At 43.4% G+C, this 14919-nt stretch overlaps 1 protein-coding gene across 1 annotated transcript in view; it reads right to left on the reverse strand.

The window, feature by feature from the left end:
- Positions 1–14549, reverse strand: part of LOC308326055 (netrin-G1-like) — a gene marked incomplete at both ends in the record, with an annotated part of 86292 nt that extends 71743 nt beyond the window's left edge. Inside the window, one exon of the mRNA XM_080778866.1 lies at positions 14298–14549. Within this exon, the coding sequence (XP_080634992.1) occupies positions 14298–14549 (252 nt within the window). The remainder of the gene's footprint in view (positions 1–14297) is intronic.
- Positions 14550–14919: the final 370 nt, after the last annotated feature.

Below are 14919 nucleotides of genomic sequence, written 5' to 3' on the forward strand. Positions count from 1 at the left end.
TATGAAACTGCAGCCGTCTGTGGAGATAATGTCACACAGCCAGATGGAGGTCTGCCTACGTGAGATTACCATGTGGAGATAACAATCTACCTGTCAACACCACAAACACTGCATGCACCGCAAAGAACATTCACTTACTTACTTACAACCTGCGCTCATACAGTAGCAAAGATGAAATGCAGTAAATGTAATTAAATTCAGCTAAAAAACTAGGCCTACAGTTGTTGCATAATGCATAATAGTAAAGATTAATTACTGTACTATGTACTATCACTATGCGTTATGGTTGGGTAAGCTGCATGACTTCACTAACTTGCACCCATTTGCTAGAAAGACGAGCTCTACCCCTGATTCAATCCCAACGCTTTTGGGAAGACAGAGAATTGTTACACAACTTCACGGCATGGTAAACGAATATAATTGAGCTGCCATTCAGTCATTAAAAGTCATTCACAGGGCTTTGATTTATATCACAATACGATATCAGGGGCACATTCTAACATCAATCCACTCAAAGTGGCTGATTCTATTTTCAGTCAATTCAAGTACGTATTAGAATGAAGAAATTGGATTTCATCTTGAATGCAGTTCTCATCCCTTCGCCCGAATTGCTGTTGATGTTCTAAGCACAGGCTCTTTTGCACATGAGAAGTGCACCTTCCAAGAACCATTACATCACATAATAGGAAAGTCACAATTATCAACCAGATGAAAATACGTAGCTATAATATAAAAAATATTCTACTTCATTTCTCTGCAGGCTTCAGCTGTATAGCCACTTCAGGCATTGTGTCTGCTCTCAAAAGAAATATAGCGGATCAGGTATCTATGCACATCACTGCATTATAGATGACAAACATGCATTCAAATGCAAAGCTGTCCAGGAGGACTCAGTCTGCTCAAACGAGTCAACCGTCTTTCTTTCACTCGCTCTGTCTCCCCCCCCACCCCACCCCCCCTTCTAAATTCTGCATGCATTATTCATCTGTTTTTGTATTTACAACCCTCTATAAGAATTAACCTGTCAAGAATTTTCCTGCAGAGTAATGCGGGCATATCTTCATCTGTCAGACGTCCAGATCATACTGCGGTGTTGTCGGGACATTTTTGCACATGTTCCAAACAAGGCGTGCACGACACGTTATGCATCATCAGTTGACAGAAAACAAGGGACGAGGAAATTAACCCATTCTGACCTGAGATCAGATTCATACGAGGTTTTCCACTGGACACACACTGGTCTGATGAACCCATTCTGACCTGAGATCAGATTCTAAAAATGTCAGTCGTTCTTCAATTTTTTTCAAAAATAGCAGACCTACAAGCTCGTAGCGCGCCACTCGGTGGCGCGCTATGAGCTTGTAGATCTGCTATTTTTCAATAGCTAAAGCACAACACGATGCTGACACCAAAACGGGTTCCCGTTCAGAATGGGTTAAAAGGGGAGGAGACATGTGGGAGAGAAGGATGACTGACTGTACCTCTCTGCTCTCCCCCAGCCCTGTCAGGGCTGTGAAATTAACCGAAAATATATCGAACCAATTACCGACATATAGCCGAATAATCGAGAAGAAAGGGTTTTTTGATCATTCCTTTTATTTATCAATGAATCAACCTCGAAAAAAATCGAATATATTATTTATACCCGACAAAATCGATTAGTCTGATTAAGCACTGTAAAATGGTGCCATACAAAAATATCTCTGAGAGTGTAAAATGAGCCCATTCATTATATACACACGCACGCACGCACGCACGCAGGCAGGCAGGCAGGCACGCACGCACGCACGCACGCACGCACGCACACACGCACACACGCACACACACACACACACACACACACACACACACGCACACACGCACACACACACACACACACACACACACATCGGACTGCTTTCTATAACATACAGTAACAGTAACGCATCTTTAGGAATGTTTATGTTACTTTTATGCAATGGGGAATTTATGGAAGTATTTATGGAAGATGTTATGGAAGTATTATGGCTAATAATTATTGTTTCTGTATCCGGTGGTAAGATCCACTCCCTATTTAAGGGAGGCTGCCGGGACAGACAGGCAGGCAGTTAGTTGGGCAGGAACACAGCTAACATCCCTGAGGGAGAGCTACACGGCCTTGTGTGATCAAGGTTTCATCTGAAGAGACTTCTTATCCAGTTGGGTTTTGTTCATAAGTGTTTATTTCATATCATGATTTCTCTCATTTTGTCCAGTATTATTTTGCTGTTGGAAGATATCTTTATTTGCACTGTATAAGTTTGTGGAGGAGTTTGTGGAGGAGTTTTGCGAGAAATAAAAACCCTTCAATTTTATCTCTGGACTGTTCTTGCAGAAGTTTATACTCACCGTAGCTCCCAGCACTCTCCCTCAAGACTGAACGACTGGGTCAGTCCTATTGAGCCATTAAACTACAGAACCAAGCCCCCATGCATTCTGTTCGGTCCTGTCCTTGGATTACAGTAATGACTCCTGAGTCCTGCTCACTGACTCTGGCTTTTTGCTCACGGACAACTGGGATGTACACCACTACTACACCAGTATCATAATCAGTGGCCTATAGCAGTTTAAGCTTAAATGCTGTACATGTTTCACCATCAATGCCCTAGTGTAGATCGACTGTACCGCATTCATATTCTCACTGTGTAGCTGGCTGACACTGTCATGTATCTGTGTCACAGCTGTCACAGCGGTGTAGGGCGGCCTTAAGGATCGGGAGGCCCCGTTCATGACATCATCATAATTCATAATTATTCATAATTCATAATTATTTAAAAATAAAAACTTTTTTTTGTCAGTGTGTATTATCGGACTTCAAAGCATGAACAACATACACAGCCAAGTGGAAAATACACAAAAGCAGCTTGCTTGATTAAACATTTTTTTACTTTAAGGTAGGCTATAACTGGAACGGCACGGTTAAAAACGAGAATGATACCATGAACTGACCATAGTTAGACAATATCCCCTTTACAGCATCTCTCTTTATTAACGAATATAATTCGCCACAATCGCCAGCCTATACACGTACTGTAGGACTGGACAGAAAGAGAGTGCAGAGAGTAGGCTACAGACATTTTGCCATACTAGGCTAGGCTGTTGCTCTGCGCTCTGATGCCCTCTCCACGCCGCGCACCGTGGCGCATGAACAACAACAACAACAACAACAACAACAACAACTCCACGTGGACCCACGACGACCCACGTATGAATAAGATAGTTTATAAGAAATGGCACTGCGGCCATCCTTGCAGGCAGTGAAAGTAACAGAATGAGAAACCTGTAGGCTGCCTGTATTGTAACCTGTTCATTTTGGGGGGCATCAACAACAGCCTGTTGTTGATGATGAATGAAAACAACTCATAACATAACAACTCATAACAATTCATTAACTAGTACTCACCTATACGCCGCCACGGAGGATAGGTGTTTAACGTAATTCCAAAGTGTTTAGCCTACATTGTTTAAGTCATAGAGCAAGAGCATGCGGTTTTTATAAACTTTGGCTAAAAGCATGTTGTTGTTATTATTCACGGCACTAGTCAAGTAGACTGTCATGGCAGCTGGCTACACAACCGAAACAACTTCCTCTTCCTCTTCAAAATAAAATCTGCTTATAAAAAAATATATATAAAAAATGTATTTCTTAAGTGAACTACAGGATGTAGTAGACGCAGGATAGTGGGCTTGGAAGGATAAATAAATCACACAGAAGGCAGGAGAAATAAACTCGATCCGCAGACAGTCGGGGCTTTATTATTTTTAAATCTTGCCAACAAAATGGGGAGGCCCCTGGAGGCTGGAGGCCCGTTTCAATTGAAACATATAAGGCCGCCTAGTACTGTATCATATCCATTATCCACTGTCTATAGTTTGTTTGTACATACAGCTATTCAGCTAAGTATACTGTATATAGTGTGTATCCATTCAAGTATGCCCAATATTACTTGTGAAAGATTGCACAATGATACTTATGCCTATATTTATAGTATCCTTTAATATTTCATACTTGCACCTGGTCAGTGCAAATGCAGATGGCCAGGCTCGAAAATGAAGATTTTACCCCCCATATGCCAAAGTACCAGCGATCGCCCAGCTTTCTGCTGTCAGTCACCCAGGCTGATATGTTGATCTGACCCCCGATCCAAAGCACCAGCGCTCGCCCAGCAGTCTGCTATCACCAAGGCGGGTGTGTGCACGCTTCTCGCCATCAGGCGTCTTACTGGTATGTACTGAATATCTAGTGTATTCCAGATTCCAGAGTTGATTTTAAACTCAGTATTTTGCAGCACCCCCCCCCCCCCCACACACACACACACACACACACACACACACACACACAGTCAGCCACATGCCCCGTCTTGAGGAGTCTGGGGACTTGTTGTGTGTCATCTCGGCGTGGTGCTGCGCAGCGGTGCGGTGATGATGGGCTGGTCAGGGGCCAGTTCAGAACAAAGTCAAGGGCATCGGAGGTGACGGGGGGAGCTAAACACTCACACTGTCTCCCTGTCTCCCAAACTAATGTATGGATGAGTGAATTCCAGCCCCCCTGCCCCCAGGGGAGGGAAGGGAAATGGGGTCTGCGAATCAAAGAGAACAGCATTAACCATCTCTCTCCCGGTAGGCCAACTGTCTTTTAATGTATTGTGAGGATTTCCAAAGCCAATTTGTTGCAAACGATTTACACAAGACAGCACTGTCTGCTTGCAGTTCCATTTTTAGGCGAGAGCTTATCTGCCGATTCATAGATAGTGGTTGTAAACGACCCCACATCGACAATAATTGCGAACGCAGTGAGCACTTACTATGAGACCTAGAAGATCATGCCTGTCTGTGTGTCTGTCTGTCTGTGTGTGTGTCTGTCCCGCTATACGTCCAAATATGGAGTGTGTTGCATCAGCAATCACTCAGCTCCATATATGGGCACAAAAGTGGCCAGGTCCACATATACAGTAACAGCGGGACAGACACACAGACAGACAGACAGACAGACAGACAGACATGATCTGCAGGGTCTCAGCTGCGTTCGCTTCCCGCGTTTGCGCGTCTTACTGGTATATTACTTTAAAAAAGAGCAACGTTGAACAACAGTAGGGAATGAGAGAGAGGGGGGGGGGGAGGACTATAACAAAAACTTTGTGTCTAAACTGTTACTTTCTATATCAGATTTTATGTCTAAACTGTTACTTTCTATATCAGATTTTATGTCCACGCTGTTACTTTATATATAGAGTGTATCAGATTTTTATCTGGTGCCACTGTGTTCCACATCAGATGTTTACACTGTTACTTTCTATAATATCATATGATTTTGTCTACACTGTTACTTTCTATAATATCATATAATGTTAATGTAGTCTTTACATTGTTACTGTCTATAATATCATATAATTTTGTCTACACTGGTATACTTTCTATAATATCATATAATGTTAATGTAGTCTTTACATTGTTACTGTCTATAATATCATATGCTTTTGTCTACACTGTTACTTTCTATAATATCATATCATTTTAATTTAGTCTACATTGTTACTGTCTATAATATTATGATTTTGTCTACACTGTTACTTTCTACAATAGATGTCTAAAATGGTTACCTACAGCAGTGGTTCTTAATTAATATGTATTAGGCCGTGGACAGCTCCCTCTGAAATAATGTTGTGCCAATCATTTTTGGAAAATAGCAAATCTACAAGCTAAGCACAAATTGATCTTGATGATATACTAATTTAGCTGGGAACCCCTCAAGGACTTAGGGAACCACCGCTCTACATCTGATATCGGTACACTGTTACTTTCATGTCGGTCCTTTTAAACAAACTTATCTCTCTACTACCACCACGCTCCTCTAACCACTTCATCATTAATTAAAACATGGAGGTTGCGTGCTCAGAAATAAAAGTAAATCCGGTTATCCAGCCTTCATCAATGTTTGGTCCTATATGTTTCTTTTTTGTTTTGTTTTGGTTTTTGTTTTTCATTTTGGGGGGTTAGCAGCAGACGGACAGTATGTGGCATTGATTCATATTCATAATGACTCTCTCCCATCAGGGCCAACAAAGATAAGTCCTCTGCTGCGGCTGTCAATAGCGAGGCGGTCTCCAAGCGGCTTAGCAGGGAGCTCCTGCCTCCTTTTTCCCATTCCTAAGCATCTAAAGGGCCCAAGCGGAGAACTGGCATGCAACGTGCTCCTTTCATCCACGCTCAGAGAGCAGAACAAAGTTCAGAGGAATTACAATAATCTACCCCAGTTAAAGTCAGGACAGCGAGAAGGAGTGCTATTACCGCATCACTCTCACAGAGCCTTTTTGGGGGGGAATTGCACGGTGCCCTGAATGTCTTTTCCATGGCAACTGCTAGAGGATATGCTTGCGTCATGTGCTGTAATCACTGTGATACCGGTAGTACCGGTAGTCACATTTTTATCAGTATCAATAACACAATGTAAAACAAAAATCACACTCACAATCACACCCCAGGCGAGGGGCTCTAAACAAACAAAGCCTTAGACTTCGCTGTACATGACGTAATCCAAAAAGACAGACGTTAGCTGTTAAAAAAAACACTGGGCGGTGCCTACCCAGGTGTTGAAGTAAGTGGTGCAGGGGCCAAACGCAATCCAAGGTGAGTGTAAAAGTGTTCTGTTATAGCTGATACGGTACTCTGATGTGAATATATCTATAAATGCACCAAGTCTCTGTCTGTCTGTGTGTAATCCACATAACCCGAGAACCAGAACCAGTCTCATTTCTAATGTCATAATATTCTTGGTCCCATTTATTAAAAAAATGACCATAAAGTCGCGTATGTTCTGAGGGGCGTGGCTACCGTTACAGTCTATGATCGGGATTCCCCACCCACTCGAGTCAAAATAAAAACCAACGGAGAAGAAGGGGGGAAGTCCCGCCTCGTTGTCTGGGCCAGCCAATGGCCAGCTGGGCCCAAACGGATCTAGAAAGATGGCGATGTACAATTCAAGGACTGACAGGCTTCATTTTACGTTCATGTTAGACTCGCAGAACGCTTTGTCCATATTTTTTACAGTCTATGGCTCCAACACATAATATCTGGGTGGGGCATTCATTTCTAACTTGCATCATTCCAAGTAGGCCAGTGCCAAACGGGTACCGCTGTAGAGGCCCCACGGGCACCGCTATAGTTTTCATAATTTAGGAACTAGTAAAGTAACTAGTTACCTTTTTAGAGCAGTAACTATAACTTTAACTAGTTACTTTTTAAAAGTAACTTGCCCAACACTGCTAGTGACTAAAGCCTCTGAGATGTAGTGGAGTAAACATATTGAAAATTGGAGATATTGGAAATAATCCAGTAGGCTAAAGTATCAATATATGCACCTCCCATGATGCACTTAGTTAGGCTACTTCCACCACTGCAGGCTGTAATCACCTCGCTATAAAGTGCAATGCTCTCTTTAGCAATCATCCTTTCAACGAGTACAATCACAGCACAGTGCCCAGTGCAATCACAGTCAATTCCGCTGGAGTGTTTGGTGGTCAACTGCCTTGCTCAAGGTCATCGTGATGGACGAGAGTGTGCTTCGTTCATTTCACCATGATTTCCATCGCCGGAATTGTCATCAGCTCCATCGGCGTTACGCTGATGAACGGTATAAGGTCTGGAATATATTTCACCCGATTTTAAAGCTACAATCCGTAAGGTTTTATGTTCTTTCCCGACAGAGAGAGGTGATTGCAACTGTAACAGCCGGGCAATAGAGTGCCAACGTCCTGACGTCACTCGCTAATCCCTGGATTCCAAGGGATTCGCGGACGTTTTTCTCTATGGAGAATAATGTGTTGTAATCTTAAAATCGGCTTATATAAGCATTGTCATTGTGGTCCAAACTGTCTTTGCGATATTATAGGGGAGGTGTCACTGTATCGTTTACGTCATATTTTGATACAGTCTGTTTCTAGCTAAATGTACTGTAACTAATTCAGCAGCAGTAACATTAGCGTTTTCTCGTTTCTCGTTCCATATGAGTGAAACAGCCGGGAGGATTTGTTTATTTTTCAAACAGTTCTTATATGAGGCAATCTAAAATCCCCCAATGGGGTTTACAATGCAAATAAAAAAAGTACACGATCCCATGGACTTAGTGCCCTCTACCGATATTGACTTCAGACTTTGGTGCTCTGTTCGTCGACTACCTTTTTTCACTGACGAGAGCTAAATAAAAAACTAAGCTATGATGACTAAAATGTCATGGAGGAACTAATGCATAAGAGATGCAGTAGAACTAAAAGACAAGTCATTGTATGTTTGGTTGCGTTCGGGTGTCTACAAGCTTGTAGATCGGCTATTTTCAGCATGCAACCAAGTGTAAAACTTGCCATTACGACGCCATCAAGGCCTGCCAAAATATTTTTTTGTAGTCAAAATCAACTGTATATTTAGTCAACAAAAACTAGACTAAAACGAAAACCTTTCAGATGACTAAACTATTCTAAACTATATCAAAATTTGCTGTCAAAATAAACAATGGTTAACAGAAGGGAAACGTTAAGTTATCGTACTGGAGGCTTAACGATATCGTATTTGATAAATAAAAGCATGGAACTGGACATGAAAGAGGTTTTTTTTATGCCTCCAGGTACAGATAAGTGAAAAGCTAAACCGGATGCCAAATCAACAGCTTCAGGGAATTTGGTAAATTCATGCACCTTTTTGTGATATGGTGAAACTATATCGTACATTATTGCCATTATTGATTGTGGCAGCACTGCAGCCGGGATTCGAACCTGGGTCTCTCGGTATGGGGCACAAACCAAACGTCTACCACTCCTCGCTTGGCCAAGGGGAGACATGCCGGGGCTTATTAGCTTCAGGAAGAGCTACTTGTCAATCAGCAGGTGTCCTTCCAGACACCTGCACAGTCTACAATGTCTCAATGCAAGCATACATTAAGCTTCACTCCTCCAAGATCCCTCAAAGTGTATCCTATCTGGACGTTTCATACACATTTGTGTCATTGTTTGTCCTTCATGTCCCCTCCTATAGCTGCACCACTACAAACAGTAAAATCCTGCTAATTTAACACTGGTCATGTGAGAATGTAACACACATGCACTCATAAAGGGTGTTACAAACACTGATAATTCTAACTGTGTAGTTAAGAGAAATAAACCTCATGAAAATGCCAACCTATACGCTTTTTCAACAGCAAGAATGCAGTAGCCACTGCCAGTCTTAGTCGCGAATTATCATAAAATCCACCGTGACCAAGCCTGAGTTGCGCAGTAATTAAAACACACTCCTGTTTGCCTTGCCTGCATGGAAATATTACTGTGGGACGTTTTGGAACCGCCAGTGTCTTTTAGAGGCATATTCCTCTGCATTAGCAGTCATTGTTCATTAGGCCCATGTGGCACAGCGCTGCAATAATTGCCTCTCTCATGCCTCATTCATATGTTTCTAATTGGATAATTTGTATTAATTTCAATGAAAAATGCTGAATATTAAAAATCCATTAATTAAAGCAAGAAAAAAACTCTTGCGTAGAGGGAACGTTAAAAAAGTAAATCAGATATAAGTGGCTCTCAGCTCGTTTGCAGTAGTCTGGCATGTGTTCAGTCCAAGACCTCTTAAAGCCATGTGGAGACAAAAAAGAAAACTAAAAACGCACATGACAGCATCACACTGCAGCACGGCAGTGAAGGCCTAATATGTCTCGAAGAACCCCTGAAGCTCTGTGGCTAAAAATAAAAACAAGGCTAACTCTCCCCCTGATGCAGAACACCTGTCCTGTCCCCGACACTCTTTATCCAGAACTAATCTGTAGCTGCATGCTCGCTCTAGTCCAGCCCTTCAACAAGGAAGACGATTAGGAAAGCCGCTCTCCACAGAATCATGAGACGCAGAAGGCCAACAGTACCGCATCCGCCCTCAAATACGCTCCGAAATATTCCACTCCGCGGAACTAATGATGATGAGTACATTTTTACACTCTCTCTTTTACACTTAAAGAAATGAGTGCTCCAGGATTAACAACAGCAAAATAATTGAACAGATCCATTTATAAACTCCCACACGTCCAAAAGTATCCAGTCCAAGTCGTCAATACTTCCAAGACAAGCTTGCGTTTCAGCACGAGTTGAGTTTACACAAATAATGTGTGCTGCTGAGATGGGGCTGTTTTTTATGAATGCAGGACAAATCCGGACTAAAATAACATTATTCATAGCCTTATTTTCCCTTATATTGATCCCAAATGACTGGTATGGGGTCTATTTGCAGAATTGCCCCTGAGTGGAGAGTTGGAGATCATCATATTAGCTACTTACGCTATTTGTTGCAGTCAAAAGTGTTTTCTTATTAGTTATCTGTTACTCGTCAACACACACATCCATGACTTGGTTGTGCCACACGAGCCACCACAGTCTGAAACCAAACGTAGACAGCTTTAAACACAGCCAGAGATACAGATGAGAACGGTAACTACAGGCAGCAGGAAGGGGTAGAGGTCTCAATGACCCGTCCAATACCGACTTGAGGGGAGACGGATTAAGGTGGGCCGGGGGGGGGGGGGGATGCTCATTTGCATGCGCCTCTCATCGTTCAAGTAACTTTCCAGCAGCAGCACCAGAGGATAAGGTCATCGGTGTTGTTGAGGATGTAAACAGATGATACAGACAGCGTGCAATCCTTCGGGCCCAGGGGGCGTTCTGGAGGTTCCGTGATGATCGCCGTGCTGATGACCTCGAATAGCTGAGCTGCTGCATGGACGCAATGAAGTGCAGCTCTGGGGTCAGACATTGAAGATCAATGTTTTTGAACACTTCACTCATCTTGATCTTCATAGAATTGGTCCATACTAATGCTCATTATAAGATGGCACCAAGGCCCACCAATGAGACACCGAGGGAGTAGACAAAAAGAATACCATATGATTGCTGTCGGGTGCAAACCGCCTATCTCAGCATTTCAACTTTTTTATTTCCTTTAAAGATGGAGTGCCATGATTCTTTTGCACCCTAAAACATGATCATTAGGTCTTATTGTTATATAAGGAGGAAGAAGTTTAAAAAAATATTAGTATTTGTTAAAATGTTGTTTTTATGTGGGCACCCCCACCAGTTCATTAAGTATGCCTGGTTTGCCTGGTGGGTGGTGATGGGTGGTGATCCACCTGAACTTAAGCCGCACCCACAGCTGTAGTTGTATGATAAAGGGGGAGGGGTTAGGGGAGGGGCTGATATTGTATATTACTGTTTTTTTTTCATTAGAAGGGTTCAGCCTCCAGGAAGAAACCCTAAATAAAAAGGGAATAACATCATTGCACATACAAACAACTCCAGGGTGTCTAATGAAGTACTGTCACTTCATAGACGCATGAAAAACTGGAAAAATGCAAAAATTGTGGCACTCCATCTTTAATAAATCCATGCTATTGATTGAACACCCTTTACGTCTGTCTGTGGGTTTTACAAATATTGAACTAATGAAAAGTATTAAAAGTGCTTCTGACAAAACCCTACTGTACATTTGTAATAGAAAGAAAGAAAGTAAGAAAGAAAGAAAGAAAGAAAGAAAGAAAGAAAGAAAGAAAGAAAGAAAGAAAGAAAAGGAAGGAAAGAAAGAAAGAAAGAAAGAACGTTTGGGAGGATCTTTGAACATTTTAATGATAATGACATTCCCAAAATAGGGATGCCAGGGTGAAATTAATGTGCTAATAACAAGAGCCGAGCTCCTGCTTTTTGCACCTGCTTCAACGTGTGGTGACCATGTGCCAGCGTCACAAAGACTAATGACTGCACATTTCCTGTGTCTCCTGATTGATTGTGATTGTTACCAGGCTGTACGACATGCATATGAGCGTTATACATCAAATGATTTACAGTTCCTCATTGTTATGTCAATGAGCAGAGGGCACTCCGCTGTGCAGTAAATGCTCTGTTAATGTAACCGCACCCAGCTGAGGAGGGAGGGAGCATCTGGAACTTCAGCATACATGGAGCTTTCAAGTTACAATTAAGCAAGGCAATTTTAATCATCAACCAAGACAGGGTTGAAAAGCATGGAGGGATTTGATAGTGAAGTGGATTTGAGATTATGAATTCACAAAATGTAAAACATTATTATTGTATTGTATACCCACACACACACACACACACACACACACACACACACACACACACACGCGCACACACACACACACACACACACACACACACACACACACACACCTGCACACCCGCATGGACGGGTAGCAGTATAGCTCAGGTACTAGAACACTTCTCTTGGAATGCGATGGTTCCAGTTCAATCCCTGGCTCCTCGTGCCTTCACGTCGAAGTGCCTTTGAGAAAGACCCCTAACTGCTCCTGATGAGCCTTGCATGGCTTCCTCCTACTGTCAGTGTGTGAATATATTGCACATTGTAAAGTGCTTTTGATAAAGACACTATATAAACCATATCCCAATTTACAGGCTTCCCAGCCTTGCTCGTATCACCATAAAGCACACCTCAGCCACGCTGAAATGAAATACTGCAGGCTATGCCTCATCGCCGTAAACATCACTCTGCCACTTATGCAAACACAAACATCAACACATTTCCAATTTTCCATGATATCGGAGAAGATAATCTTTATACTGTAGTTGCTTTGCCACAGTAGGCTATTGCAATCTTCAGTAAGGCAGTAGAACTCTCCGACTGGTGTGAGTTTGTTTACATGTTCCAGGAGGCCCCAAGCTAAATGGAATCGTTTAATTTCCCTATTATTTGACTATCAACCCAATGAGAGAATGTAAGAATGACTATTCAGATTATAGGCTTACTTTAAACTGAACAACAGTTGCACATCTCTCAATTGACAGTCCCTGGCACAGAACATTTTGAAATGGGGCTCTGCGGTCTAATACATATCAATTTGGGTGCCCTTGACATGGAAATGAAAATGAGAGGCCCCTGCTAGACTGCTATACTGTGAACCAAATAAACAGTTCCCCTCTTTTCTCCTTCACCAGCCTTGCTCCCCGTGTGTTGTGTTCTCAGTATCTATTCAGTATTTTTTTTATCTACGGGGCCACTGAACCCTGTGCAGTTTGTTATGATAGAATGCGCAGCCGTATGAATGCCAGACATGGCTGAAAACACAAGGCTCCTCTTTCATCCTGCTGCGGCGTTAAATGTCTCTGTGCCATCTGGAACTGCACAAGTAAAAAAAATAAAATAATAAAGAACGTTTTTAAGGAGGCACTTTCTAATTGGTAAATATTTACTCACACACACAGGATCTCTCGGCAGCGGTGACGGCCCGGGTATACGCGAGCACGCACACACACACACACACACACACACACACACACACACACACACACACACACACACACACACACACAGTAACTTCTAATAAAGCGGTACATGGAGGAGGAGCCTTGGGCTTCTCCGCTGCTTCCTCTCGGTGTGGTTCCACACAAAACACAACCTGGGGTTGAACATTAGATAATACTGTGGTTGATGAGAGCTTAATGAAAACACTGGAATGAACGAGGTTCTGTTGACACACGACATAAATACTGTGTGGAGCTCTTATCTTGTCAGCGTAAAAGGTTTTAATTTCTGTGTGTGAGCGTGCATGCGCTTGTGCGTGTGTGTGCGAGTGCGTGTGTGTGTGTGCGTGCGTGCGTGAGCGTGTTTCTGTGTACGTGCATGCATGGTAATGTATGCATACAGTATAAGCATGCTTTGGTGTGTGTGTGTGTGTGTGTGTGTGTGTGTGTGTGTGTGTGCATTGAATAGGGCTATGTGCCCAGTGCATCATAAATATATGCGCATGTTTGTGTACACTAGCATAATGCTTGAGTATATGCCCATCCTTCCATGTCCATGTGTCAACCAATTTACATCATAGTGCGTGAGTGAGTGTGTAGTACTACTACAGTACAATACAGTGTGTACGTGTGTGTGTGTGTGTGTGTGTGTGTGTGTGTGTGTGCGTGTGTGTGTGTGTGTGTGTGTGTGTGTGCATTCACTTAATGTGAATGCAGCCATCGTAACAACCACCAGCCCCGGCGTGCATGGTGTGCACTCATCTCAGCAGTAGCGATAGCCTTTACATTTCCTTGCACACACACACACACACACACACACACACACACACACACACACACACACACACACACACACACACACACACACACACACATTACAAACCATCCCTGACCCCATGCAGTATGTGGGGCGATCCCGCCCGCAGCCTCATTCGTCTCCATCAGTGGGGCAGCGGCAGCGGAACGAGAGCCGCGACTTACCAAAGCACAGTACGTCTCCGGCGGGTCCCCGCATGTGATGTTGGGCGGTTCGAGGCCAACGCGCAGGTACTTTGTCATATCGGTGGCTTCTGGCTGGCAGGCCATGTAGTCCCAGGCCAGGCCCTCCTCCGTGTAGATCTGGGACTTGCACACGTCGTAGTGTCCCCAGGCTGCTGGGTAATGCTGCATGCCGCGGGCCACGGTGGCACAACACGCGGCCTGTAGGGTGGCCAACACGGCCGGCCAATGCATCTCTGCTGACGCTCTGCTCGCCCACCCCGCTTTTGTCTCTGGTCGTCGGTCGTGGTCTTTCTTTTCTGTTTTGGTTAGTTTCACGATCGGCCTTGAGACGAGGACGATATGAACTCTGAGCGTTTCTAAAATAGCTCCGGCTGTGACAAAATGTGCAGTGGACCGTTGGCGGACAACAGCGGCATTTCTGCTCGATTTTGGCTTCGACGGCTTCAGGCTACCGTCGTATATTTATTTTTTTATTCAAGTGTCAGCTTCCCACCGCCGAGATCACCGACGCCTCGGCTGAGGTCAGGGAACGGTCGGACGCGACGAGACGGAGCGCGGATCGGCGCTTTGTTACTCCTCACTCGTCAAGAGGTCAACCGGG

Source organism: Protomyctophum bolini, assembly GCF_963924005.1.
Source record: "Protomyctophum bolini genome assembly, chromosome: 12".
Lineage (NCBI taxonomy): Eukaryota > Metazoa > Chordata > Actinopteri > Myctophiformes > Myctophidae > Protomyctophum > Protomyctophum bolini.